Source organism: Nesoenas mayeri, assembly GCF_963082525.1.
Source record: "Nesoenas mayeri genome assembly, chromosome: 25".
Lineage (NCBI taxonomy): Eukaryota > Metazoa > Chordata > Aves > Columbiformes > Columbidae > Nesoenas > Nesoenas mayeri.
The window spans coordinates 2,660,033-2,684,897 of record NC_137549.1 but is presented as its reverse complement, the minus strand read 5'-3'; the positions used below and the strand labels follow the sequence as shown (position 1 = coordinate 2,684,897).

The following is a 24,865-nucleotide window of genomic DNA, read 5'->3' as shown; positions in this document are numbered from 1 at the left end:
TTGAGCTCAAGGCAGCTAAGCTGGAGCTAAACAGTGCAAGGAGCCAGGCTGGAAGCTTGTCTAGTTCTTAAACCTGGTTTTAAGCCAGGCTGGTGTCTCTGCAAGGCCACAGAAACACAAAGGGTTTGCTGCCCGCACCAAGTCCCCACTTGACGGGGTGACAGGAGCCAGCAAGTATGAAACACAAACCACGCTCAGGGGAGAAATGATTTACAGGGCACCTGTGGGCCGGGCAGAGCCGAGCGGGACCATCTCGGTGATCTTAAAGTTCTTGTCCAACCTAAATGATTTGATGAACCATGGGCAGTGCCTGGTGTGTCACCCACAGTGTGACGGGGACAGTGAGGGGGAATTAGTGGAGTGAGGGTGGTGGGAGCAGCAGGTTTGGTTTCTTGGTTTATTTGGTTTCACAGAATCCCAGAATGTCAGGGGTTGAAGGGCCCTGGAAAGCTCATCCAGTGCAATCCCCCCATGGAGCAGGAACACCCAGATGAGGTTACACAGGAAGGTGTCCAGGCGGGTTGGAATGTCTGCAGAGAAGGAGACTCCACAACCCCCCTGGGCAGCCTGGGCCAGGCTCTGCCACCCTCACCCCAACAAGTTGCTTCTCATATTTAAGTGGAACCTCCTGTGTTCCAGTTTGCACCCATTGCCCCTTGTCCCGTCACTGGTTGTCACCAGCAGAGCCTGGCTCCATCCTCCTGACACTGCCCCTTTCCATATTGATCCCCAGGAATGAGTCCCCCCTCAGTCTCTTCTCCAAGCTCCAGAGCCCCAGCTCCCTCAGCACTTCTTGTGTGTTTCTTGATGCCACCCTGCAAGCAAGCGCTTGCTCCCAGCGTTTGGGCCCGGTTTGCTCAGGCTGGGGCTGCTGACTCCTCCTGGGGTGTCTGCAGAGCAAGGCCTGGGGGCCGTGGGGACGTTGAGGGGGGTGCGGGTGCCGCTGCGGGCCGTGGGGTCTCGGTCTCGCCCGCCCCCGCCAGTCACCTCTGGCCCTGGAGGACCGCGGAGGTCATAGAGTGGCGGGAGCCTAGAGCGGCACTGTGATGAACACGCCCCTTCCGGCGGCGGGGCCGTGGGCGGGCCGGAAGCGCGGGGGGCGCGGCGGCCGCTGTCGCTGTCCCGGTCCCGGTGCCGCCGCCATGCGCAAGTTTTTCCAGGAGATCAAGGCCGACCTGAAGTTCAAGACCGCGGGGCCCGGGCAGAAGCTCTCGGATCCGGCCCGGTACGCGGTAGGGGAGGGACCTCCGGTAACCGGCGGGTCCAGGGCGGGGGGTGAGGCCGCTCCGGTACCGGGGGGAGCCGGCCTGGCTCTGCCCGGCTGCTCGTAACCACGGCCGGGCGTGTGTCGCGGGCCCCCGGTGCTTTGCGGGGCGGGGGGGACCCCGGGACCGGCAGCACCGGCTGTTGAGCAGCGCCCGGCGCTCCCAGACCCGCGGGGGCGACACTCACCGGGCAGCGATGCCGCCGCACCGGGGCAGCCGCTTCCCCAGCCGGTAATTACCGTTCCGTGTCCGCAACCGGTGTCCCCGTGTCCCTGTCACGAGTGGGTGACGCCGCCGTGTCCCCCGCTCCCTCCGCGCAGGATCCCCAAGGAGAAGCCGAGAGCCGAAGCGGCGCCGAAGCCCCGGCAGGGCCCGACGGACGAGGCGCAGATGGCGGCGGCCGCGGCGCTGGCGCGGATGGAGCTGAAGCCAAAGGCCAAGGTGGCGGCGTCCCAGGAGGCCATCAGGAACCAGGGTGGGGACACGGGCTGCGTGACGGGGGGAAATGTGATGAAATAGAACAAGAGAAAGTGTAGAGTCTTGAATGTGGGCAGGAACAGCCCCAGGTTCAGTGTAAATTGGGGAATGAGCTATTAGAGAGCAGCGTAGGGGAAAGGGACCTGGGGGTCCTGGGGCCAGCAGGGTGACCATGAGCCAGCACTGGGCCCTTGTGGCCAGGAAGCCAATGGGACCTGGGGTGGGTTAGAAGGGGGTGGTCAGTAGGTCAGAGAGGTTCTCCTGCCCCTCTGCTCTGCCCTGGGGAGACCACACCTGGAATCTTGTGTCCAGTTGTGGCCCCTCAGTTCCAGCAGGACAGGGAACTGCTGCAGAGAGTCCAGCGCAGCCACCAAGATGCTGCAGGGAGTGGAGCATCTCCCGTGTGAGGAAAGGCTGAGGGAGCTGGGGCTCTGGAGCTGGACAAGAGGACACTGAGGGGGGATTCATTAATGGGGATCAATATGGAAAGGGGCAGTGTCAGGAGGATGGAGCCAGGCTCTGCTGGTGACAACCAGTGACAGGACAAAGGGCAATGGGTGCAAACTGGAACACAGGAGGTTCCACTGAAATATGAGAAGAAACTTGTTGGGGGTGAGGGTGGCAGAGCCTGGCCCAGGCTGCCCAGGGGGTTGTGGAGTCTCCTTCTGTGCAGACATTCCAACCCGCCTGGACACCTTCCTGTGTAACCTCATCTGGGTGTTCCTGCTCCATGGGGGGATTGCACTGGATGAGCTTTCCAGGTCCCTTCAACCCCTGACACTCTGGGATTGTGTGTGATTCTGTGACCAGCTGGCACGGGGGGAACTCCGATCTGATCCCAGGTCGGAACAGCTCAGCTCTCCAGGATGTTTTGGGGCTTGAGCAGCTTCCTGGATATCATAGAAACCTTGGTGACACATGCCTGTGGGCTCTCGAGCCAGGGACAGAGCACCTGGGTGGGCATTTGTGTCCTTGTGAGGTCTGAAATCCTCAGGAATCGGTGGAACCTCCGCCCCGCGTGACGCCGTAACCCGGGTTTGTGTCTCGTAGTGAGGAAGGAGCTGATGGCCGAGGCAGCTGCCAGTGAGAAAGGGCTCTCGGAGGAGGAAAAGGTACAAGAGATGCTGCTGTTTGACCTACATCTTCTTGCCCCGCTGTCCTTGTCCTGTGCAGATGTGTCAGGGCATTTCAAAACAAAACAAAACAGCAGAAAACGCATCCTGCGCTCAGCTTGGCGCCTGGTTCTGTCTCCTGTAGGTTGTCACCTCCCCAGATGAGGATGGGGCAGCTGCTCTCTCCGTTTCGGGGGTTTATTTCATCTGCCCATTGACCGGTGCAGTCGTGAGGAAAGACAAGAAGGAAAAGCACCTCAGAGAAGCCATCGAGTCGGTAAGCGCCGCGTCTGCCACCCGCGTTAACGGGGTTTGTGGTGTGCGTCCCCTCGAGCAGCGATGTCCCCGCCCCGCTGCCTTCTCCTTGTAAAATCCTCACCCTCCGCTGTCCCCAAAAAGAGCAGCTCTGCTCCTGTCACCTGTCACCATTGTCACCTGTCCCAGCACCCTCCCTGAAAATGCTGGGACTGGGAGCTCTGTCCCCGTGCTGGTTTTGGCTGGGACAGAGTTAATTTTCTTCATCGCAGCTCAGATGGTGCCACGTTTCAGATTTGTGGTGCAAAGTGTCAATTACACACTGGAAACAGCTGAACCGGGAAGCACTGAATAAATCCCTTTGCTTTGCTTCCACATAGAGTTTTCCTTTACCTGTTAATTTGTCTTTAGCCCAACTCACATTTTGGCTTTTTGGGGCTTTTTTCTGCACTTTGCGGTTCCCTCTTTGTCCCACCGCGGGAGGAACAAACGTGGTGCTGAGCTGCTGGTCGGGGTTAAACCACGACAAACCCCCACGTCCCTTTGTGCGGAGCAGCAGCGGCTCCTCCCCAACCAGCTTCTTTCCTTCTCCTCCAGTATTTCTCCATAGACCCGGTCGCTGCCTCCATCATGGAGATTCACACCTTCAACAAGGACCAGGAGAAAGTCCGCGTGGGCGTGGAGACCGTGGCGAAGTACGTGAGATGCGGCACCGGGGAGCTTGTCCTTCCCTGTATTTTCTTGTTGGGAAGCAAACCCAAAGCCAAACACTTGAACCATCTTAACTGTTAATTAAGAAATAAGGTCAGCATCTCATTTTAAGAGTTATTCTGCTAGTCCAAGAGCTAGTCCAAGACACATCCTGTGTGTGATGTGGGCACAAAATGCTGATTTATTTTAATTTCCCTGAGTTTTTCAGCTCTTATTTGCAAGAAATACTGTCAGGTCTCTTTTTATACCTTGGGGTGGTGTGTGGTGAAGTGCCTGCTTTGATCCACGTGTCCTCTTTCTGCAGATACTTGGATAACATCTGTTTCCATCCGGAGGAGGAGAAGTACCGGAAAATCAAACTGCAGAACAAAGTGTTTCAGGTGAGGTTGAGACTCCTGCAGGTTCTCCGCTGAGAAAGTCTTTGCCTGGAGCAGACAACATTGAGATTCTTTCTTTTTCTTCCAGGAAAGGATAAGCTGCCTGGAGGGGACACAAAGATTTTTCCAGGCTGTTGGTTTTGAGACAAAAACGCTGCCTGTTCCAGGACAAGGCAAGAAATTCAAGTGTATTAAACTGGAGTCAGGTGTTTGAGCAGTGGTGGGATGTCCCGGGGAGGCTGGCGAGGCAGCGAGAACGTTCCGCTGGCTGTAACAAAAGCTGTTATCATGGAATCACAGGATGGTTTGGGTTGAAGGGACCTTAAAGCTCCCCCAGTGCCGCCCCTGCCATGACAGGGACATCTTCACCAGCTCAGGGTGCTCAGAGCCACGTCCAGCCTGGCCTGGGATGTCTCAGGGATGGTTCATCCACCACCTCTCTGGCCAACCTGGGCCAGGCTCTCACCACCCTCAGGGCCAACAATTTCATTATATCCATCCTGAATCTCCCCTCTTTTAGTTTAAAACCATCACCCCTTGTCCTGTCACAACAGGCCCTGCTCAAAGGTCTGTCCCCATCTTTCTTATAGGCCCTTTTTAAGTCCGGAAAGGCCACACTAAGGTCTCTGCGGAGCTTCTCTTCTCCAGCTGAACACCCAAACTCTCTCCCCTGTCCCCAGCAGAGCTGTTCCAGCCTCGGGTCATTCCTGTGGCTCCTCTGGCCCTTCTCCAGCAGCTCCATGTCTTTCCATGTTCCTCCAAGGCTGTAACAGAAACAGCCGCTCACCCTCCAATTTCCCCGTTAAGATGTCACATTTTCTGGAGTTGCTCACCCTTCTATTTTGTACGTTCTTCCTGTAAAGAACAGAGAGACTCAAATCCCATCCTTTTTTCTTGTAGAGACCACAGAGGAGTATTACGTACTGAAGGAAGAGATGCTGAGCAGGCTGGAAGACCTCAAGGGCTACAAAGAGCAGCTGTTGAGCTCGGGGCCGGTGAGAGCCCAGCTCGATCGCCAGCTCTGCGTGTTTCAACCGTCCCCCGAAGCCGCTCGGTTCGAGCTGCCCAATGACTTTTACAACCTCACAGTAGAAGAGATCAAACGGGAGCAGCGGCTCCGGTGAGTGCGCTCAGGAGGGTCCTGACGGCCCAGGACGAGTCTTGGACTTGTAATTTGCGCTAAAAATGGCTTTATCCCTAAAGGACAGAAGCAGTGGAGAAAGCGTCGATGCTGAGGACAAGAGCCATGCGGGAGAAAGAAGAACAAAGGGAAATGCGGAAATACAACTACACGCTGCTGCGAGTCCGCTTTCCCGACGGATACATCCTCCAAGGTAAAAAGACTTGTTACCCTTTCTTTGTGCGCCCCCAAAAGCTCCTGAGGAAAACTTGCGAGCGCAGGAGCTTGAATGATAAGCGGGCTCGAGGTGCGTTGGACACAGCTGGTGGGATAAAACCACACAAAACAGAGCGGGGTAACGTTTCTTTGAGAACTCTTCCCATTTCCGAGCCCTCCACAGGGTTGGGATTTTAAACCAGGCTTGAGCAGAGGGGAAAATATCTCAAAGCGCTGTTAATTAATTAATTACAGCGTGCTCTTCCCAGGCTACTGGAACAAGCCGGACTCATTAGAGCAGGTTGTTAGAGGAACCAGCGTGAGGTGGTCGGTGCCGTGCCAGGCTACGCAATGGTGTAAATCCTCTTCGCATTTTGCGGTGGAACTCTGGAAATCATTTCAGGCTTTCCCAGCCCTTTGTTACGGGCTGGTGGGGGTTTGCAACAATTGCAGTGATATCTTTTTTTCTTTGGGGATTCTGCTTTGATGCTTCTCAGTTGGATCAGGCTCTTTCTGTGCGACTGAAGCAGTTCAGAAAATTAGCAGCAGTACGTGAGCCCCACGAAATCTACCACAAAAAGGTCAGATCTGGTAAATGCCAGAGACTCTTTCAATATCTCACCTCTCAGGGACTTTTTACGCACGAGAACCCATATCTGCGCTGTACAGCTTTGTGAGAGGAGCGCTCCGAGACGACTGGCTGCCGTTTGAGCTGCTGGGACCCGGGGGTCTCAAACTTGCCGATGACAACTTGGCCTTCAATGAATGTGGGCTGGTGAGTATTATAAAATAAAAGATCCTTCCAAAGGGTCTTCAGGTTGTCAGAGGCATCTGCTGCTCATAACTTGAGCCACGTTGGTGTGTTCTGATTTCAGTGCCCCAAATTGTGCTCTGGCCCCTTTCTTTGAAGCTTTTAAAGTTTTTTTGGGTCTGTGAATCCCAGAATGTCAGGGGTTGAAGGGACCTCAAAGCTCATCCAGTGCAATCCCCCCGTGGAGCAGGAACACCCAGATGAGGTTACACAGGAAGGTGTCCAGGCGGGTTGGAATGTCTGCACAGAAGGAGACTCCACAACCCCCTGGGCAGCCTGGGCCAGGCTCTGCCACCCTCACCCCAACAAGTTTCTTCTCATATTTCAGTGGAACCTCCTGTGTTCCAGTTTGCACCCATTGCCCCTTGTCCTGTCACTGGTTGTCACCAGAAGAGCCTGGCTCCATCCTCCTGACACTCCCCCTTTCCATATTGATCCCCAGGAATGAGTCCCCCCTCAGTGTCCTCTTCTCCAAGCTAAAGACCCAGCTCCCTCAGCCTTTCCCCATAATACAGATGCTCTTTATGCGTGAACACACACAGCGAGTGAAGAGGTCGAAGCAGAACAGCGCTGTGGCTGAACAGCTCTGCTTTGCTGTTGCAGGTGCCCTCGGCGCTGCTGACGCTCTCCTGGGACGCCGCGGTCATGGCGGATGTTCAGGCGTCACGAGAGGAGCCGCCAGCGAGTCCCCTGAAACCAGAACTTCTCTGCAGCGTCCAGACACTGTCATGAAATAAAGGGCAGTGGATTCAGGGCTGCTGGTTTTCACACTTTTCCCTTATTTTGCCCCCATAGAGACTGTTGGAGCTTCCAGCTCTGGGACCTCAGGAATGACATTGGTTTGGCTCTGCAGAGCGGGAGTGTCGGTTTTGCCAGGTCACACCAGCCCTGCTGCCACCTCCACAGCTCCATGCTGGACCAGTTTGGCCCAGTAAGACACAGGACTGGTCTGAAAGGCCCTAAAATCCAGGTTCTGGCAGTGACTGCTTGAGATGTTTCCAAGACTGGGATGAAGCACAAGTTTCCTCCCTCAGAGGAGGGATTAGGCACTAGTACTAGGCTGGATTACCCATCGACTGAGCCTGGATATAGGGCTGGGCTTAGAACTCAGCTTTTCCTTTTGCTTCTGTGTGCACTGTAACTCCTATTGGAGAGAATATATTTAGAGAAAATTACGTCTAGTGTGATTAAGTGGAATATTTAAAGACACCGTTCTGTTCAAAGTTATTTGAATCGCACTGCTCGGAGAGGTTTGGAATCAAACGGGGCTGGTACTGGTGTTACTGGTACAGCTGTGGCACTTTATGGCACTTGCAGACAGACCAGGAGACAGACAACAGATAATTACGCTGCCTACAGGTGAGAGATTGAGCTTCAAACTACCACCAGAAGTTTAGGAAACTAATCCATCCAAATATAGTTAAACCCTCAGCAAGTTTGTTATATCCCTGAAGAAATTTGATGCGAGTTTGGTCCTTTATACTTCAATCTTAAGGTTTTTCTGAGGGTAGAAACCAGCTTTTGTGTATCAAGCTGCAGCGAGGTACAGGAGACATAATCTATCCCTACCCTGAGGTGTAATTAATACCATCCAATCCCAAAACCAGGAGAAATAAGTTGTAGGGCTTTTTGTCCTCTTTTCCAAAGGGTAAAGACCTGCTGCTGCTCTCTGGAACAAGTAAGACCACAAACAGGATGATACAGATAGCATAAATTCAAATATAATTGTACATCATTTATACCCACGGCCATGCTATACAACATTATGAACAGAGTCATTCCCCCCAGTGGCATCACAATAAGCTTATTTCAAAATCCCTCCGCTAGTTTGAGATAACTTAGATACCTTCCATTACAAAGAAGTATCAAAATTTCAATAATGCTTTATTAAGGACAGATTAATATGCAGTATTTCTTTTTTTAAGCTAAAAACTAGAGCTAAAACTTTAAGCTTCCATGTGGTCTGAAGCAGAACAAAGTGCTGTCTTCTCTTTACAAGAAATATGGAATACTTTCAAGTATCTCGTTCAAAGATACACAAGGGTTTAAAACGTTCTAACTCATTCTACATACATACAGAGAAGTTAGTAGGCGGTTAAGTCTCAAACTGGATTAGATGGGCTGATGGTGCTGGTGTCCTGGTGAGCGGCGCCTCTTGTGCCGCTGGATCCTGAGGCTGTTTCAGTAGCTGCCAACGTTGAATCTGCAAAGTAGAAAACGTGTTGGGTTTGGTTTTATTTTGTGTGGTTTTTGTTGTTTTATTTGGTTTTTTTAATCCTCATTAATCGTGTCATATTTAACTATCTGCTTTATCTGTCTCGGGTTGTCCACCCCAATCTGTTGCAAGTCTTTTCGATGCTATTTAAATAAAAGAGGTTTTAATATTGGGTTAACCATCAATCCAGAATAATAAAAAAGAATTACTTCAAGCATAAAAAGGATCTTCACAATCGTTTCAGTGCTTTAGACTCAGGCAGAGCTGAACAAATAGAGCTGCATGCATGTCAATGCAGCCTGAGGAAGGCGACAAACCCGACGCGAGGCTTTTCATCTGCAGACTCGTAATGAGCAGAAGCGGCTTAAGATTAAACGCAAAAGCTCCTTGTCAAACAGCTGTTGGGGAGGCGAGAGGAGGAATGTAGAAAGGAGAATGTCTAGAAAGGGTCAGACACCTTGTAGAACTTAAGGCTTGAGGGATATGCGTGAGCTCTTATCAATTAGAGGAGCTGCACAACACACACAAAAAATTAATGTAGGTTGTGCCAGCCCTGTTTAGTTCTATTGTGAGAGGTAAGAACGGGCTCAGAGGTTTTGCAAAGCGGTTTAGGGGAGCTGGAAGCAGATCGTGCGCTGGGTGTAACGTCACCCATCTGTACGATCAAGCAGTTAAAACGTCGCGCAGATGAAAGGAGCCGCATCCCGCTACTGATGGGATGCGCTGCGGCAGCAGAGCTCTGAAAGCTCTTTACAAAGGGATAACTGGGACACAAATAAAAGCAATTCTTAGATTCTAGAGCAAAGCAAACGGTGTTTTCAGATCCTTCACCCGCCAAACAACATAGAGCTCGGGGTTTATTTCCTACAGACAATTCAGCGCCCACCTAAGACTTGGAGAAGGCGGCAGAGCGGAGTTACGTTCAGACCTTGTGAGTGCTGGAAGGGCTCTGGACATAAATCTTTGTGCTTCAGAGACAAGGCCTGCGCAGCAACATCGGCCAAGCTGCTGATACTGACCCCAGTGTTCACTTTTTTAATGAAATAAATGGTAGACTGGCAGCCAAACGCCAGTCACAAGCACTTTATTTAGCCCATTGGAGGGAGGAGGGAAGGAAAGGCAAGAGAAGGTTAGAGAAGACTATAAATAGCAAAGCAGCACCTAGAATACAACATACAAAGCAGAGAAGTATGTAGAATAAAATATAGAGAAAGAAGAGCACAAGGTGTGATGAAAAGTGTGGCAGAAAAACTGCAACAGGTTCAGCCAGACACTGTCCTGCTCTTGTATCCTCCCTTGTGGGAGAAGCGTTGGCCAAGAGATTGTATTTAATTGATTTGCCCACCTTGGCCTGGCTGTACATCCACAATCATGCAGTCGTCATCCTCCTCATCTTCCTCGGTGTCTGCCTGAAATCCATCCATCTCCGTAGCTTCAGCCTTTAGGAAAACACCAAACAAAGGTACCGGTGACTCAGGGTTGGGTTATTTTAAGGGGAATCTCTTCCCCTTCTGCTGATTATTTCAAACGCTTTGTTCCTCCTGAGGGTGTAAAGTGACAACGTGCGAGCCCAAGCGCAGCCAGCGCTGCCAAAGACCCAATGGGCACTCACAGGATTGGAAGGAAGGGAAGAAAAATAAGAAAATAAGAAAAATAAGCAGCCTCCAGCTTCAACAGACACTGTTTTGTGATCAAAGGGCCCATCCGCAGTGGCACGGACAGCAGGAAACACGCCGAGCGCCTGCTCCGGTGTTACACAACGCCGCAGCCTACACAGGGAAAAGTCAGCGCAAACCTTAATTGAGAAGTGACTCAGTTGTGTTGTTTTCCTGGCAGGGAAATCTCCCCCCTCACACTGATTATTTTGGATGCTTTCTTCTTTCTGAAGATGAAAAATGCCTTTTGCTTGTCAAGTTTGAAGCGCGTTCTCCCCCCAAACCCTCCTCATCGCTGCCAATTAGTTTCTATTCAGGGAAGGGTGACAGTTCTTCCTTGCGGACCTTATTTGCTGCCATGGGAGCAACACAAGCTACTTGATTTGAATTGAGAAAATGAATACAAGGAGTGACAAAACCTGAAGCCGCCGAGAATTCAACAGCTGTGAATGTTTCTGTCGGGTTTTCTTCCCCTCAACTGGAACTGTGGGATGAAACCTCAGACCTAGAACCTGCTCCCCACCCCCTACAAGCTGTTCTAAGAGGAGAGATTTTAAATTTATATCCCTTATTAAAGTTAGAGCTCTCAGATTAAGCACTCGCCTCCTACACGCGGTGCAGGTGCTGCCCGCTGCGACACCAAGCTCTTCTCCCTCTGTGGTTTATGTAAGAGCACCTTTACTTACATGAGTCTCGGCGTGAGCTTCACAGCAGAGAAACACGTGCCAGGGGCAGAAAAATTGGTGCCAGGGGCAGAAAACCTGCTGGTTGTGACCTTCCGATCGCTCCTACATCCTCCTCAAGCTCCAGCTTCGCTAAACAGGCTCTCAATTGCTCAGCAGCGCTGATTTAGAGGTCGGGCATGAAAGGTTTTCGGGACTCTGACCTCTGCTCGGAGCCGCGGGGCAGCCGCACCTCAAAGGCCATTTGAAGACGCTTCCGAGAGCTTTGAAGAATTCAGGCCAGTGATGTCATTCTGCTTTTTAGTAGAATTAGTAGCCTTTGTTTCGCTATTTCTGCTCAAGCAGTTGGTTCTAAGCAGAATTTCCAGTGGGTGCCAAGCGGAGATTTATATCTCTGCCTTTATTTAGTGCATAAGGAAAAAAGAAAACCCAAGCAGATGGAATTTGGGGGCTGAGCAGCTTCTCCCAAGTCTCTGATCCCCATCAATACTTGAATGCAGAGCTTTTTCAGGGGAAAAGCCAAAGAAGCCAAGAATAGAGTGGGAAGGAAAAGCATGAAAAGCCTCATCTGGGGCTTCTTTCCTCAGCCCTTTGTCCCTAGGGGATAAGGAATAAATCCAGCAACAGCACAAACCCCGTCCTGCCTCTGGGTTTGGAGGGAACTGCTCCAAATCCACCTCATTTTGTTCCTATGAATTATTTTTATAAAACGTTGAAATTAAGCTGTATGTACAACAGTAGAAACCGGAGACTTTACAGTGTTACGGGTTGAATCGCAGCACTTGGGAACTGCATTTAACCAGTACACATGCAACTGATGTAAGTCACCAGCCCTGCTATACATCTGGCAGCCATACACGTCCATAAAAACCTGCATACAAATTATATACAGCTGTAAAATCAAGGCCAAGCAGCCACTCAGAAACTATTCACAGCTTGGATGCAATCACTGCCAAACAACGGAAAATGGAAGAACAGCAGGAGGGCAACATTTCAAATGGAACAGACAGACCAAGCTGGAGGCACACAAAAGAAACTCATCTCTTGAGAGCCACATAATTTCACTCCTTTCCCCACAAAAAGGTTGGGGTGTGGTTTTTTTTTTGTATGAAGATCTGTAGCTTAATATTTTGCGTGTGCTCACGGCGGATGTAGGCGGCACACAAGGACCATTACCTGCTGAAAACACAGGGATACATCCCCTAGTTCTTTCAACACTGCAGTTCAGGAAGGACGGGGAAACGCTGGAGAGAGTCCAGCGCAGCCACCAAGATGCTGCAGGGAGTGGAGCATCTCCCGTGTGAGGAAAGGCTGAGGGAGCTGGACAAGAGGACACTGAGGGGGGACTCATTCCTGGGGATCAATATGGAAAGGGGGAGTGTCAGGAAGATGGAGCCAGGCTCTTCTGGTGACAACCAGTGACAGGACAAGGGGCAATGGGTTCAAACTGGAACACAAGAGGTTCCACTTGAATCTGAGAAGAAACTTGTTGGGGGTGAGGGTGGCAGAGCCTGGCCCAGGCTGCCCAGGGGGGTTGTGGAGTCTCCTTCTGTGCAGACATTCCAACCCGCCTGGACACCTTCCTGTGTAACCTCATCTGGGTGTTCCTGCTCCATGGGGGGATTGCACTGGATGAGCTTTCCAGGTCCCTTCAAACCCTGACATTCTGGGATTCTGTGAACTCACCTGCTCGGTATCCCGAGGTCTCTTCATGAATTTCGTGATGGACACGGTCCCGCTGGATTTCCTCTTTGCTGGGGGGGGTGTCTGCAGGGCAGCCGCTCCCAACACGCTGCCACCCTCCTCCTTCCCCGACGAAGGGACCTGGGTGACGTAGTTCCACTGGCAGGGGACGGGGAGATGCTCTTGATCGAAACTCTTCAGCACCTCGGAGTGGACGTACCAGCACATGCGATATTCGGGCCTTTTCTCATACACAGAGTTCTCGGAAATGATTCTCTTTAGCCTGGCTTTGGAAGGGACGGCGCCGTCCTCGCCCACAGGCGTCTGCGGCCGGGACGCGTGGGGGCTCGTGGGGCTCGTGTCACCGTCGGCAGCCGCTGTCACGTCGCTGAACAGTCCCTGCCGGCAGCACTCCTGGAACTCCTGGATGATCACTTTGCTCCCGTTCACGTTGCCGTGCAGCAGCGGCAGGAGCTGCCCAAGGACTGCGGACAGGAAAGGTTTGCGGGAAACAACAGATTAAACGTCAGGAAAAGCCAGGTTGACATAACCCATCAGTACACGCGCTCCAGAAAGAAGACAAATAGGTTGAGATTCATTTTAGATATTGTGACAGAAGCTAAACTGGATGTTAGAGAAGTCACCCCCAATAATGACGACCCCTGAAGTGAAAGCGTCAAGCCCAATTCCAGCCTTTATGTGCACTATTGACATCCTTGTGTTATATCACACGCAGGAGACATTCAGTACTGAAACCTGGCACAGAAACTAAATCCTTTCCCTATGAATAAACAGGTTGGTGGGCTTGAGCACTTCCAATAAGCCAGCCTGGATCTGAGCCTACCGAGTCCCGTTGGCTTCATTTCCTACATTATACACCGCAGGAGTTTTTGGAGAGCATAACTAAGGCCACAGCGGACATGACACTGGAAAACTCCTTTCCAAGAACCCATAAGATTCTCTGATTTCACATTTGTCATAATCAGATCACTCTGAATTTGACACTCTGCACAAAACAAAAGCAGCATACAACAGTGTCTAAGTGCAACTATTTAGCCCTTCAGGTCTTACTTTGCTGATCTTTCGCTCTTTTTTTACTGCATTTCTGTGTTTGCTGTTCTTCCTCCGCAACAGGTGAATCCAGGACACAAGCTGCGAACTGCTGGAGAACCTTCAGGTCCGCGTTGGCGCTGCTGTCGTGTTCTGCGCTTTCCCAGACGCAGCCGATCTTCACAGGCTGTAGAACGTGGAACCTCTTCCCCTTGGCCATCAGCTCATCCCACTCCTTCGCTTTCAGCTTTTGACGAACTTTCTGATTCTCTGGATCGCACTCCTAAAGCAACAGGAGAGAAAGAACTTGATACGTCCAGCCCAAGGAAAACAAAAGCTCTTTAAAGCCAGGTTTTTACTGTGTTCCCTGAGCTACAGAAGTTTAGATACGAGTTACATCGCTGCCAAGACTACAGGCTGTCTTCCTCTGCCAATATTTCTTACAGATTCATTGGAAATGGAGATAGAAATCCAGCGACACCCAGTTCACCTACTTCTGTCACTCCTTCATCTTCAGATAGGTACCCATGGGGTACAAAAAACCCATCGTCGTCATCTTCATCCTCTCCCTCCTCTTCATCATCCTAAAAAGAAAACTCTGCTTATTAGAAATCACACTGATACGCATGATTGGTAAAACTGTTCTTCCAGCAGGCGGAATCCTCACCCCTTCACTGTGGGAGAGGCTTTCTCCAGGTTCCTCCTCTTCCCATTCTTCATCACTATCTACTTCGTAGTCCAGCAGCTTCTGGAAGAGAAGCCAACACACCATTTCTGTCAATAACTTGAAAGCACGACACCAGACCCCACCCAGGGTTTCAAAACGGGAACGTGCAAGCGGATCAGAAATGCCATGGAACAGGTGAATTTGCCCAACCACAAATTCACTTTGAGAGCATAAAGAAATAAAAGAATCCAACCACGCTTACACTGTCCTTCGACCAAGGATTCCTGGCATGGATCAAAGTGGTTTTCTTGTTCCACGTGCCCCAGTACGCGGGGCGGTGATTCTCACAAAACTGCAGAAGTTTCATTCTACCGAATTTCCCCCTTTCAGGATCAGCGTCTGTTTTGCAGTTATCCACAACCACCACGTCGCTGTGAAGAGATAACATATTAGAACACGACTACCCCAAAACCGTTCTGCGCTTCATTAAGACAAAAAAGCAAAGCAAAGCAAACCCCCCAAACACAGACTAACCTGTTGACTATGTCAGCGCTGCTATTGACAAAAGTAGGTCCAGTTTTACGCGGTTTACGACACTTTAGGTCCCTCAAGAAAGAAACGTCGCTGTTTTGAGCGCGCAGGAGCTTATCTAGCTGCTCCAGGATGTCCGGATCCGGGGCAACACGACAGAGGGGAGCTAAGACCATGTTCTCCTTAATTTCAAAAGGAGCAAACTTCCCACAAGAGCCAGCCAGAATCTGAAAGGTTAAGTGAGGATCGTTAGGGCCTGAACACCTGAGACACCACAGTAGCAACACATTCAAGATATGAACCAAACCTCAATATAAGGTGATGTCTGAATGAAGATTTAGGTTAAGCCCGTCCTATCTGAGACTCCAACAGACCTTCCAAGGGGGTCTAAGTCTTTACAGCAGAAGACAGAGCTGAGATCTTTACTAAAGCGACTACAAAACTTCTTTTGTAGTCTCTCTGCACTGGTCACAGACTTTTAAAAAGTTCGTTACACTTTTAAAACTAGGAAGTCTGAAATACTAATGTTTTGTCCACCTAAGAGGATCCAAAGGATGGATCAGAAGGAAATCAGAGTCCTTGTTAGACCACCAAAACACAGGAATAGCAACACCTCACCTTCGGGGCTTGTGGAGTCTTTGGTTTCTGGAAGAACCTCGTAATTTCTGCTTTCTGAGCATTAATGCGCTGAAATCAGAATCAAAACCCAAATTACAAACACAAAGGTAGGACAAAGCCTTAGAATTCAAGGTGAGCTGATGCATGACCCAACTTCAAACCTAGCGAGGCATAACGCAAAGTTCAGTCATTTACCAGCTCCTGTAACTCAACAAAAAAAAGTCATTGTCTTCTCTATGGATTCCAATGTCATTGCTAAGACAAAGGAGAGAGTTCAACTCATGGGCATTGAAAAAAACAAATGCAGAACAGACTTTAAGAGGTAAAAGCAACTCTGCTCCCTGGAGAACCCCAGGAGCTCATTAATGTCATTTCACCATAGCAGGACAGTTTAGAGACAAGCTAGAGAAAGCATTTACCTTTTCCTCCTCTCTTAACCGTTTCTCCTCTTCTTTCTTTCTCTTCTCCTCAAGTTTTGCCCTTTAATACAAAGTTCATTGAAATGTCACAACTCATGAAGTGTTTATTTGCACTGAGGAAGAGGTGAGAAGCCCCAGACCTTAACTAAGACCCTATCACACCAGGCAAAAAGGTAAATCTATTAATTCAGCCAAGGAGCACGCTTGGTTAAGCCTGCAGAAATCTCTCTTCATCCCTTCGAGAGCAAATATTGACCTGTTTTAGCCACAAAGTAGCCAGGCTGCTCCAAGCTTCCCTCAACACCAGGAAAGGGTATTTATTGGTATTATCAAATTACAAGCAACTTCCTCAACAGACGGGGCGCCAGCAAATTGCAAAAGTACAAGCGAGACTGGTCATAAAGGGAAGATTCAGTGGAGCACGACGGCTCTTCGCAGCAGAAGCCCAGGTCAGCCTGCGTGCAAAAAGCAGCACTGAAACTGGTGTACAGGGTCTGTCAAGAGTTTAAAATATTCCTGCGACAAAGAGGCACATGCTGTTCAAGCAGTGGAGCCTCTAGATTAGACAGTGAAGGTACGTATGGAAAGGCGCTCACATCATTGGGGAGGCCACACCTGGAGTGTTGTGTTCAGTTCTGGGCCCCTCAGGTCAGGAAAGAGATTGAAATGCTGGAGGGTCCAGAGAAGAGCAACAAGACTGGGGAAGGGACTTGAGCACAAGCCCTATGGGGAGAGGCTGAGGGAGCTGGGCTTGTTTAGTCTGGAGAAGAGGAGGCTCAGAGCTGAGCTCAGCACTCTCCAGAACTACCTGAAGGGCAGTTCTAGCCAGGTAGGGATTGGGCTCTTCTCCCAGGCATCAGCAATAGGACAAGGGGCCATGGGCTTCAACTCTGCCAGGGGAAATTGAGGCTGGAGATGAGAAAGCAATTCTGTGCAGAGAGAGTGGTCAGGCATTGGAATGGCTGCCCAGGGAGGTGCTGGACTCCCCGGCCCTGGAGGTTTTGAAACTGAGATTGGCCATGGCACTTAGTGCCATGATCTAGTCAATGGGCTGGAGTTGGACCAAGGCTTGGACTGGATGAGCTCTGAGGTCTTTTCCAACCCAGTCCATCCTGGGATTCTATGATCATTACAGGTTATTCCTCAGCCACTTACTCCAACGCTTCCTGCCGCTCCTTCCGCTTCTCCTCCTTCACCCGCAGCTTCTCAGCTTTCTCCTTTTCTTCTTTCTCTTTCTTTTCTCTCCTTTCTTTCTCTTTCAGCTCTTTCTCTTCTTCCTTCTTCTTCTTGGCCTCCTCCTTGGCTCGCTCCTTCGCCGCTTTCGCTTCTTCTTTCAGCCTCCCCTTCTCCTCCCTTTCCGCTTGCAGCTTCTGCAGCTTGTCCGCGCGCTCCTGGTCCTGAAACGAAGCATTAAGCACATTTTCTTTTTGCAATAGCTGCTCACAGAAGAAACTTGAGTAAAACAAGGACTTCATTTCTTCAGCTGAGATACTGGAGGCAACTCCTGCCCGCACCCTTGGCCTGCAGCATCATTTCTAGTTATCGCAGGACACAAGTTGTGAACCGTGGATACATGAGCCAGCTCAGCAATAATTGCTCTGCTCTCCTAAAAAATAGAGGTGTTTCCATTCTCTAAGCACCAAGGAAAGCTTTGTGTTCTACTTGAGTCACCTTCATGTGGCATTATGGAAAATTAGATGGGAATTTTTTTTACACCCTCTTAAAGGATTATTTATTTTAAGGTTTCGGATTGTTTCCAAAATACTTTATTTAGAAATCTGAGCTAAGCTTCCACGCTTTTCTATCAATGCATGCGGACCATGGTGTAAAGTCTGAAAAGATCATTTGATCTGATTTTGTCCTATAGAACCACATGGATTTTCTGACAATGTTTTTCCTCTATCTCAGGAGAAAGGAGTCTCCAAACTCTGGGCTGTGCAGCTGCTTCATAAGACCTGGAGCTCACCAAAAAATCATCACTTGTGTTAGTCCGGTAGATAATCAGAAAACACCAGGTGCCCTAAGCTTAGTTAAGGGGCACTATGTGGGGAAAATGACATTCAAAGTGTTGCCCTTCACAGTATTTCCTCTCAAAGCAAGTGAAACGCTCATCATGGACCTGCTGACACACCAAGATGAAAAACGCTTATTAAAAGGTTACAAACTCAAGAAATGTGGCCTCCCGATGCTGCGGGAAACAAGCTATGTCTGTGCTCAGACACACAAATATCCCCCACTGTGTATTTTCAACTCGATTTTATTTATTTCCCATCTCCTCTTGGCAGCATCGAGACTCAAACAGTGGCACAACGTACCAATAACCGCAGAAGGCGATCGACACACCAAGTGGTGCCAATGGCAAAAAAAACCCCAAACAAACCAATATTGTCAGAACTGACACCAGTGAAAAATCTCCTGGGTAGTTTGGTGTGAAGTTTTCAGCAAGATTGGCGGCTCTATTTAATTTTAGTGTAATAAACCTTCCCTTCTCGTCTCTCCCCCACATTACTGATATTTTTAACACACATATAGGATGGAAGAAAACAACAGATTGGATTTCTATGTGAGGCGCTGTAAAAAGCATCTCGGGAGCAGGCTCAGCCGCATACAGCTTGTACAAAACCACCACAACAGTCCCTTCTACCAGCTTAACGAACTAGTAGCTAAGAAACAATCAGAATTTATAAATACCACCCAGTTTTCCAGCAGGCAAAGCCCACTCGTGCAGCTCAAAAACTCCATGTGATCCATCAGCCTCCTTTATATTTAGCATTTTAGGACTGAGAGCAGCAAAATTCTTGGTGTTTTGTTAAGGAACACAGTTCCTTAAGCGCAGCTTAAACAGAGACCAAAGCTTGAGCATTTCCAGCAGGTTCTTCAGCAAGATATAAACACAGGGGCCAATTTGCTTCATTTATTAATGAAGACCAGACCCTGCGTTTTCTGGCTTGAAAGGGGGAAGGGTGAGAACGACAAAGCAGGAATAAAGAGAGCGAATAAATTAAAGGACTAAATAAAAGGCTTTCAAAGATGCCACTTGGATGTGTCCACTTAGAGCATTTTGACAAGCAGGCAGCAATATTTACAGCTTCTAAAACATCTTCCCAAAGCGCCCAGAAACGCAGCACGGGCCACCCACACTTGGTTCCGTCTGCATTAGGAAGCTTTGGAAGAAGCCAAGTGCTTTAACTGCATGTGTTAAGATTCTTCCATATTCATAAACGAGGGAAAACAGGGAGAGAGATGCTGGAAGTGGACTAAGATGAAACCCAAAGGGCTCTGCGGAATATTGCGTGCAAAAGCACAGCGGGTTAGGTTCACACGTTGAGGAAAACACCTTACTCTTTGCAATCGCAGCTTCTCCTTCTCCGCCGAGCTTTTGTGGCATTTCTGGGATACCTGGAACAATAAAACGCGAGTTTTAGATATCAACATCATTCCCCTCCCACAGGGCACAAGAACTCTTAGAGAACAGCAAGTTTTATCTGTATTATATTAACATTGTTCTTGCATATGGGCGCAGCCAGCAACTCGAGCGTTCCTTCGGCACAGAACACAGTTCACACGTATCTAATCTCCCCGGTTGCCATTTAAGCCTGACTACATCTAAACGCTTCGGTTTACATTAAGTCCTCACATTACTATGCTTTGCATAAACAAATCCCTCCGGTCTACTCAGCTCCAAAGTAGCATTTGCAAGGGAATATCATGTGTAGAAAAACAAACAGAAGCCAGAGCTGCTCCAAATCACGAGGGCACAACCGAGGACACTTAATTAGAGCAAAGTCACTTCCTTCAAGTTGAACTTGGTTTAATTTGGGTTGGTTTTTCTTTTTCTTGCATCCTACCACTTACTCTTGCAATATTTAACTCTTCCTGAACACAAGGACTATTACTCGTATTTTAACGCTGTTCCTTCTTGCAATCACAGCCCTCTTGCTCTTCCACCAGCACCAGCGAATCAACCCTGAGCTCCCAACAGGTCAAGCTGTTATTTAGAGGTGGAAATAAGGTATTTTAAGAGCATTGTTCGGAGGCTGAATTTGTCAATATTTCAGCATACTATGGCTTGGTTTCTTGTATCCTCCTCTTCTTTCTCCCGCCACTCGCAGTGTAAGGTACCAAGGATGTATTTGATACAACATAAAAGTTATTTCGACTGGGAAATGCAGCTGATCAGTGCTGTTTCCAACTGGGAAAACAAACACGCCGGGACAGACACCTGTACAGGTGGAGGTGCAGAATTCCCACCTGGACTGTTCCGTCCTCACCTCACGCCCCAGAAAACCAATAACTCGTTTACACTGATGTATTACATCAGGAGACAAGTACTCTTTTTATTTGTTCTGCTACACTGGAAATACTTCACGCCTGCTTGAGTTTATGTATTTATCTTAGAGAGCAAAGATTGCGAGTTTCAACAGTAGAAGAATTGATCGTTTTTCTGACAGGCAGAAGAAATGGAAAGACCCGTCACAGCGGAGCTCCAAGCTCTAACCCATCCATACCTGCCCTCCTCCAGGCCAGCGAGGCTTTTCCTCACCTGCGGGACCGTTTCTCCTTTAATACCTGGGGGATAATTGTTTAAAATCTTTCTTAAAAGGCTCAAGGTGGCATCAGCAGGAAGATTCTGGCAGCTTTCCCCAAGCCACACACTCAATTCTCACCTCCAGCAGCACAACATCAACCCACCCCTCAACACTGTCCCCATTTGGCCTTCTAGCGATGGAGTCGAGCAAAACCAGATAGTCCAGCCTAACTGTAGGCGAGGCTTAACCACATCACCCAAGCACGTTCATCAGGAGTGTTCTGCTTCATGGGTTTCGCTGTGGACCCCCATGTTACACCCCACTCCTCTGGTCCCCAAAATAGTTGAGCTGCGAACAGATATTTGAGCCACGTGAATGTTTCGGCAACCTCGGCAGATCCCGGTGCCCTCAGACGCTTCCCCTTCAATCTGGCACCAAAAATGACGATATTTTAGGGTTGCTTGCCTATAACAAGGTGGCTGAGAGCACCAGGCTCGTCCTCCATCCTCACACACACACACCTGCAGTTCCGCCGATGCACCGGAGCTTCCACTTAAAAGCATTTTCTGCGGCACGGCTGCAGAAATTCAGAGCTGGAAAATACATCTGCATTGACTAGTACCAGTTTAACAACCTCCCGCAGGAATTAGAGTGGGGCAGAATTGTAAAACATCACGTTATGGACAAAACTGCTTTTGACACTGTCCTTATTTCAATTAGAAAACATTAGGTCCCAGGACACACACTTCATAAAATAAAAATACATATATAAAACACACCTGTAACGAAGTTCAAAGTTACATTCACATGATGCAAATACACCAGGAGCTAAAAAGCAGGCAAGATTTAAATCCTTTAGCTATAGGATTTCAAGGAAGATTCAAAAGAGCAACAATTATCTTATGAATAAATCAACACCACCTTCCACACGTCTCGCGATCATTGTGAACATCCTATCCATCCTTTCCACTGCAGACGCAGGAAACCACACAGCCTATCCGCAATGCAATAGCTTTAAAAACCAAACCAAAAACAAGAGACCAACCTTCCTAACAGGTGTCGAGGCAGCTAAAGGACTCGTGTTTCTCTTTGTTTCTGCAGCGGGCTGCACCTCAGGTGAGCTCACAGAGCGAGAGCTTAGCGAGGAATTGGTAAGTCCAGAGTCTCCTTCGTGAGATGATTCCATGGTCTCATTTTCTGACGCAACGCTTCCATCCAGAGAAGCGACCTGGGGAGATTTTGCCGTCATAATATCCTCCAGGAGCACCACAGGCATCTTCCCCTCGAAGATGACGTCCTTCAGTTCGCTCTGGTTTCCCTTTGTGCTTTCCACATCATTACGGTCTGTTAACCCAGAACGCGACGGGATCCCATCAACCAAATCTTCATTTTTGTTGGCTACAGCTTCGCACCGCGTATCAGTCTCCATCGAATCATCCAGTTGGCTGCTCTGAGTGGAATTCAGGCAACTCAACTGGTTTATTTCTTTTCCTAATGCACCGTTAGTTATAGGTGGGCATGAAGATGCTTTTGAATCAACGTGGTCTACATCATCTCTTAGTCTATGGGTAGAGCCCTCTGTCAGGTCAATAACAATTACAGTTTCATTTGTGTTATCTTTTGTGTTTTTCTGTATAAAATGGTCTAAAGGACCCTTTTCGTTGACAAGTTTTGGAGAAAAACTCACATCCGAATCCAACTGACAGTCATTCTCCACATTGTCCAGGGATGCATGAGATGCATCGAGGGAGGAATCCTTACTTGGGCCAAAACCACCTTGTGAGCTCTTTACTTTCTTTATTTCTGAATCTGCATCGTATTTCTCCTTTGGTACAGGATTCAATCGTTTGAACGGCAACCGAGCTGCAACAACAACGTTTTATTATTTTAGTCATATCATATAAGTCATTGAAACGGCCTCAAGTTGCACCAGGGGAGGTTGAGGTTGGATCTAGGGAACAATTTCTTCCCCAAAGAGCTGTGGGGCATTGGAACAGGCTGCCCAGGGCAGTGCTGGAGTCACCATCCCTGGAGGGTTGGACAGATGGACATGAGGTTCTCAGGACATGGGGCAGTGCAATATTTAGGTTATGGTTGGACTTAAGGGGTTTTTTTCCAACCAAAGTGATTCTGTGACTCTATGGGGGAGAGGAGGACGTGGAATCAAATATCAAGATGTTTTATTAGTTCATAAGAACAAAAATGGAAACAGATGAGCCACTTAGGGCCTGTTTATTGCTGCAAAGGCAACATATTTCAGAAAACCGTGTCTGACACCTTTTTATCACCCCAAACCCGCACAGGGCGGCAGCCGCTCCCTCCGCAGCCTCACCTTGGACGAGCCTCCGCGGAGGAGCAGCCGCCTTGTCTCTGCACTCCATGGCTATGAGGAAAAAACACAATAAATAAACACCTGTGAGATGTTCCTGGTGACCCACCCGCTTCCCAGAGACAACCGACAGGCGGCTGCGCCCAACAGTTCTCCCGGGGCGGAGCGGGGCCCGGCCGGACAAAGGGACCGGGACGGCCCCGCCGGCACCCCCGGGATGAGGGGAGCGTCACCCCCCCGGCTCCTCGGGCAGCGGCCGCCCCGCTGCAGCCCGGCTGAGGAAGCGGAGGTTGGGCGGAGGAGGCGGCGGCGGGTGAGGCGGCCCCGGGCCCGGTGCTGAGGCGCGGGGCCTCCTTTGTTACTCCGGTACAGGCCCCGCGCACCCCAACCGCCGCCAAAAACACATCCCGGCCCCACCGCACACCCCGCGCTCGCCTCTACCTGCCACGGCAGCCGCCGCGGCTCCAGCCGCTCACCCGGCAGCGGCGGCCAACGAGACTCGTCACGGCCCAGTCCCGGTCCCGCCCCGGCGGCTCCCGCTCGTATTTGGCGGGAGCCGGGGCGACCCCGCGCCTCGCCGCGCTGATAGGCGGAGCGCGCCCCACGTGACCTGCCCTTCCGCCCGCCCCGCCCCCTTCCCGCCCGCGTCTCGCGAGGAGGGTGGGCGGGAACCTCGGCGCCGGCCTCGCCGCTGCCTCCCGATTGGCTAGCGCGGCGGCCGTCGCTGGCTGGAGGAGAAAGCTGTCAGTCTGGCCCGCTGGAGGTGCTGATTGGATAGCTGGGTGAGGGTGAGCGGGGTCCCGCTAGGTCCTTATGCCCGGGCTCGAGGCCTGCTGGTTTGCCGGGCGGGAGCGGAGACAGCGGCGGGGCGGCCCCGGAGTGGTCGTCGCAAGTTTCCGCAGCACCGGGCAGAGGGGCGGAGCCGCAACCGCGCTGCGCCACTGAGAGGCCTGAGTCAGGGCGCGAAATGGCGGCTGCACCGGTGACCAATGAGCAGCCGGCGCCGCGGGGCATATGATACCGCGAGGGATTCTGGGAGTTGTAGTGTCGGGTGGAGTGTCACAGGATCCCAGAGTGTCAGGGGCTGAAGGGCCCTGGAAAGCTCATCCAGTGCAATCCCCCCATGGAGCAGGAACACCCAGATGAGGTTACACAGGAAGGTGTCCAGGCGGGTTGGAATGTCTGCAGAGAAGGAGACTCCACAACCCCCCTGGGCAGCCTGGGCCAGGCTCTGCCACCCTCACCCCAACAAGTTGCTTCTCATGTTTAAGTGGAACCTCCTGTGTTCCAGTTTGCACCCGTTGCCCCTTGTCCTGTCCCTGGTTGTCACCAGCAGAGCCTGGCTCCATCCTCCTGACACTCCCCCTTTCCATATTGATCCCCAGGAATAAGTCCCCCCTCAGTGTCCTCTTGTCCAGCTCCAGAGCCCCAGCTCCCTCAGCCTTTCCTCACACGGGAGATGCTCCACTCCCTCCAGCATCTTGGTGGCTGCGCTGGACTCTCTGCAGCAGTTCCCTGTCCTGCTGGAACTGAGGGGCCACAACTGGACACAAGATTCCAGGTGTGGTCTCCCCAGGGCAGAGCAGAGGGGCAGGAGAACCTCTCTGACCTACTGACCACCCCCTTCTAACCCACCCCAGGTCCCATTGGCTTCCTGGCCACAAGGGCCCAGTGCTGGCTCATGCTCACCCTGCTGTCCCCAGGACCCCCAGGTCCCTTTCCCCTACGCTGCTCTCTAATAGCTCATTCCCCAACTTACACTGAACCTGGGGCTGTTCCTGCCCAGATTCAAGACTCTACACTTGCCCTTGTTCTATTTCATTACATTTTCCCTGCCCAGCTCTCCAGCCTGTCCAGGTCTCTGATGGCAGCACAGCTTCCAGTGTCACCACTGCTCCCAGCTCAGTGTCACCAGCAAACTTGCTGATAGTCACTCTATTCCCTCGTCCAAATCATTGATGAATATATTGAATAACACCGGCCCCAGCACTGCCCCTGAGGCTCTGCACTGGATCCAGGCCTCAGCTGGACTGTGCCCCATTGACCACGACTCTCTGGCTTCCTCCCTTCAGCCAGTTCGCAGCCACCTCCCCTCCCCGCCGCCAGGGGGCGCGGGGGCACCACGTGGCGGCCCGAGGCGGG

The 24,865-nt window shown here is 50.6% G+C and overlaps 2 protein-coding genes across 3 annotated transcripts; one reads left to right on the top strand and one right to left on the bottom strand.

Annotated features, from left to right (window-relative positions):
- Positions 1-1,092: 1,092 nt before the first annotated feature.
- On the top strand, positions 1,093-8,393 carry UBXN6 (UBX domain protein 6). The gene is made up of 11 exons (XM_080359388.1): positions 1,093-1,225; positions 1,586-1,740; positions 2,793-2,854; positions 3,000-3,131; positions 3,707-3,804; positions 4,125-4,200; positions 4,286-4,370; positions 5,098-5,317; positions 5,401-5,531; positions 6,163-6,308; positions 6,948-8,393. The coding sequence occupies exons 1-11, from the start codon at positions 1,143-1,145 to the stop codon at positions 7,074-7,076; spliced, it is 1,317 nt and encodes a 438-aa protein (XP_080215514.1). The 5' UTR covers positions 1,093-1,142; the 3' UTR covers positions 7,077-8,393.
- CHAF1A (chromatin assembly factor 1 subunit A) lies at positions 6,962-23,294 on the bottom strand. 2 transcript variants are annotated; one of them, XM_080359387.1, is made up of 16 exons: positions 23,165-23,294; positions 22,727-22,777; positions 21,440-22,257; positions 19,208-19,264; positions 17,021-17,262; positions 15,866-15,926; positions 15,447-15,515; positions 14,832-15,055; positions 14,560-14,728; positions 14,298-14,378; positions 14,125-14,214; positions 13,652-13,913; positions 12,584-13,065; positions 9,905-9,998; positions 8,422-8,547; positions 6,962-7,067 (listed from the first exon to the last, which is right to left on the bottom strand). In XM_080359387.1, exons 2-15 carry the CDS (start codon positions 22,773-22,775, stop codon positions 8,447-8,449), a joined length of 2,799 nt encoding a protein of 932 aa, XP_080215513.1. In that variant the 5' UTR covers positions 22,776-22,777; positions 23,165-23,294; the 3' UTR covers positions 6,962-7,067; positions 8,422-8,446. The 2 variants fall into 2 exon arrangements, with proteins under 2 accessions (XP_080215513.1, XP_080215512.1); XM_080359386.1 differs by lacking the exon at positions 6,962-7,067 and having other exon boundaries at positions 8,412-8,547.
- Positions 23,295-24,865: the final 1,571 nt, after the last annotated feature.